Genomic DNA, 3,742 nt, shown 5'->3' with positions numbered 1-3,742 from the left:
ATTAGCATACAGCTGAATAGTTACGCTACCCGCATGGGCTCGAGGGCACGCGTCCCAACAATAGGAGGCACGCTGCGGTTGAGTTGTAAAAAACACCGGGCTGGCAGGCCGGCACGCGCCACGGAGAATAGAACAAAATCAAACTCGTAAGGCAAACACATATATTTACTTTTCTCTTGAATGTTTAGTTGTTGTTGTGAAGATATAGGCCTATACAGAAAGCACTATAGGCCCTGTGTGCTAAATGTTAATGTGCCTACAATGAAACGGTGCAGTTAGGGTGCCTGTAGTATTATGATTTCAAAATAAAATTTTAATTTCTTGCCTGTAACATAAGCTATAACGAAATGGTCCTTTGGAGACTTTAACGTTCGAGCTATGCTATCGTATGCTTACAGATCCAATCAAATTAAATCACCTAACAAAACATTATTATGGTCTAGTCCTAAAGACAAATTCCATAATGTGTTTATAACGAAATAACTCGTTTTTTGTATTGCTCTGGACCTTTTATATGCACGATGAGAACACAGAACGCCTAGGTCTACCCCTCGAGCCTTTGGTGCATGCACGCGCACCCTGACAATTAGGTGTAACACAATTAACCGTGAAATTGAGTGGGACCGGACCGATGGGAAACCGGGTGGATGGAGGTTAGGGGCAGTAATTGAATTTCTGCTTTTCATTATAAAGTTTCAGCTTTCCTGTCAATGATAACATTGGGGGAACATTTGTGTGTACAGAAGTGCCATATGGAACCTCTCCTCCTCTTGCGCTACAAATACGTCAACGGATGACTTGTCTTTTTATTAGTCGCTCGCTCCTTTGGTGGTCGTTCCGTCAGTCAGCCCGACAGTCAGCCAGTCAGCCAGTCAGCCCGACAGTCAGCCAGTCAGCCCGGACAGTCAGCCAGCCAGTCAGCCAGCCAGTCAGCCCGACAGTCAGCCAGTCAGCATGGCGCAGCGCTGGACTTGTGGGTATTACAATCTGGATATCATTGTTGTTGAAGAGAAGAGAGGAGGAGGGAGGAGAAGGGGGTGAATAGTGGGCGGTGTTTAGTCTTGATTGACAGTTTATGTAATGAGCAACGCAGCGCGAGTCTATAAATTGGGGGAGACGTCACTCCAAGTGTTCATTCACGAGTAATAAGACGAATGGTGAACAGAGATCCACGAGCGCAGCGCAAAAGTTAAGCACCAAAACAAGTCAATGGTGTGGCATCGTCCTACACGCTCACAACCGTTGTGGAGTCCTACTGTCCTACTGTGGAGAGCTGGACTGTCCTACTGTGGAGAGCTGTACTGTCCTACTGTGGAGAGCTGTACTGTCCTACTGTGGAGAGCTGTACTGTCCTACTGTGGAGAGCTGTACTGTCCTACTGTGGACAGCGAGGAAGACAGCAGCCCGAGCACAAAGAGAGAGATAGGTACAGATATTGGATTTTGATGTTAAACCTTCATCTCTTTGGACAACCTGAGGATACTAAAACTGTTCCTTTGGCGGTTTGGGACATCCCACAAGGATTCTAAAAACTGAAGAACAACGAAGTGGAACTCGAAGAAGGATTTATATTTTGTTCTTTATTTTTTATATCCTTTTTGTACCCCCCCCCCCAACACTTTGGAATAGGGGGCTTTGGAATAAAGGGGATATATTGGCGGGTGACGCGGTTGCTCAGGACAAGCGAGAAGGATGGCAGTTTGGTTCACGTTTATCATCGCATTCAGCACCACGATACTGACACAGGTAAAGAGGAATTCGATAGACACCCAGCAGAAGAATGATCTCTCAAAGTAGCCAATTCCAAGCAAAGGGTCTTTTGACTTTACGGTGTGCGTAATGGTGTTTTAAAACCATCTCTTCTCTTCTTTTTAGGTATTTGGATCCGGGGTTTTTGAGCTCGATCTACATGAATTTACAAACAGCAAAGGATTTCTGGCGAATGGCAACTCTTGCAGGCTCAACTGCAGGACTTTCTTTCGAGTCTGTCTCAAAAACTACCAGGCTGTAGTGTCGCCAGGTGACTGTATCTTTGGGAGCGCCGTGACACCGGTCCTGGGGACCAACTCGTTTAGCGTGAAGAACGGGGGCACTTTTGGCAGACCCATCCGACTGCCTTTCAACTTTGGATGGCCGGTAAGACGGAGCCACGATGCAGTCCATATTATTAGTTTAATGTAACCAAGGTCTATGTGTTGTTGTGCAGGCGGGCGGGCAGGAGAGTTGTGATTGGTTTGCAGAGAGAGAGCAGCACCAGATATTGGTGATGAGATAAACCATCCCGGTAGCCTAATGCAAGAGCCATGTATTTAGAGAGCTAGAACACGGAGGTTTCTGCATTATGATGCATTTACATGACACTACAACATTCTATACCATTCGATTATCCATCACTAGGTAATGCTGCAGGCCCTTATATATCAGCAGATAGTGGATTGACACACGACGTTGTTTATTTTAAAGTGCACCACACCACTCCCACTCTCTTAGTGGCGCAGAGGTCTAAGGCACTGTATCTCAGTGCTGGAGGCGTCACTACAGACCCTGGTTCGATTCCAGGCTGTATCACAACTGATTGGGATTCCCATAGAGCGGTGCACAATTGGTCCGGGGTAGGCTGCCTTCATTGTAAATACGAATTTGTTCTTAACTGACTTGCCTAGTTAATTAAAGGTAAAACCTTTTTTTTTATATAAAGTTTACTAGGTCTATAACACATTTGCCTCTGTATGACGTACATTTTAGAATCCTAAATCATATAGCCATTCAGAAACAGACCTACAGTTAGTTGAGTGAAAGTACCCACTGGGCGCAGACGTCAGTCAATTCAACGTCTATTCAACGTTTTTTCAACGTAATATCATTTCAGTGACGTGGAAAACAACGTTGATTAAACCAGTGTGTATTTATAATATAATAATAATATATGCCATTTAGCAGACGCTTTTATCCAAAGCGACTTACAGTCATGTGTGCATACATTCTACGTATGGGTGGTCCCGGGGATTGAACCCACTACCCTGGCGTTACAAGCGCCATGCTCTACCAACTGAGCTACAGAAGGACCAATTTAAATTGCGTTCCATTTAAAGTGTGATGATGCATGTCGTTAGAATTTTTTTTATATCGCCTTTTTATGAAATGTGTTTTAAAAACGTATTTCTAACGGCTGAATGTCTTGTACTCTTATAGGGATCGTTTTCAATGATAATTGAAGCCTGGTATTCACCTTCAGCGGATCTACCTGTAGGTAAGTCGATCTATTCAACGCCACAAGAGGGCGCCCTTTATGCACATTTCACCAATAGGTCCCCTTTAACTAACGCACCTTTTAACAAACACCTAAAAAGGTCAAACCTTATCAATAATCAGTATCATCTCACTATTATAGATTCATTGCCTCCCAATAGTTGATTTGTTCCCTCAAACTCAACTTTTGTTGCTCGGCTGCAAAACACCTTTTTTTTTCATTCTTGTGCTCCAACACAATGTGACTTCCTGCGGTGTATTTCTGGCATGGGAACGAGTTGAGGGCTTTGGTGAGAACACACAGAGGCTGCCAAGGCTATGTGACTACACCTTCCTGTATTTTACACCTTGCTCTGTTCCGCCCATTGGAAGGTTTTCGCTGACAGAAAGGAAGAGGACATTTCAATCTTAGTTTATTCTCCATCTGAACCAATGTGGTTGTTATTATGTGAGTGGATGAGAAGCCACCTGCGTAAGGCCGGGCGGCTTGGCA

General features: G+C 44.5%; 1 protein-coding gene across 1 annotated transcript in view; it reads left to right on the top strand.

Annotated features, from left to right (window-relative positions):
- The first annotated feature begins 1,145 nt into the window (after positions 1-1,145).
- Positions 1,146-3,742, top strand: part of dll4 (delta-like 4 (Drosophila)) — a 21,683-nt gene continuing 19,086 nt past the window's right edge. The window contains exons 1-3 of the mRNA XM_052524318.1: positions 1,146-1,746; positions 1,876-2,136; positions 3,193-3,250. Of these exons, the coding sequence (XP_052380278.1) occupies positions 1,693-1,746; positions 1,876-2,136; positions 3,193-3,250 (373 nt within the window). The 5' untranslated portion in view covers positions 1,146-1,692. The remainder of the gene's footprint in view (positions 1,747-1,875; positions 2,137-3,192; positions 3,251-3,742) is intronic.

Source organism: Oncorhynchus keta, chromosome 8 (assembly GCF_023373465.1).
Source record: "Oncorhynchus keta strain PuntledgeMale-10-30-2019 chromosome 8, Oket_V2, whole genome shotgun sequence".
NCBI classification, from domain to species: domain Eukaryota; kingdom Metazoa; phylum Chordata; class Actinopteri; order Salmoniformes; family Salmonidae; genus Oncorhynchus; species Oncorhynchus keta.
Note: the sequence above shows the minus strand (reverse complement) of the source record. Positions and strands in the feature narration are given on the sequence as shown.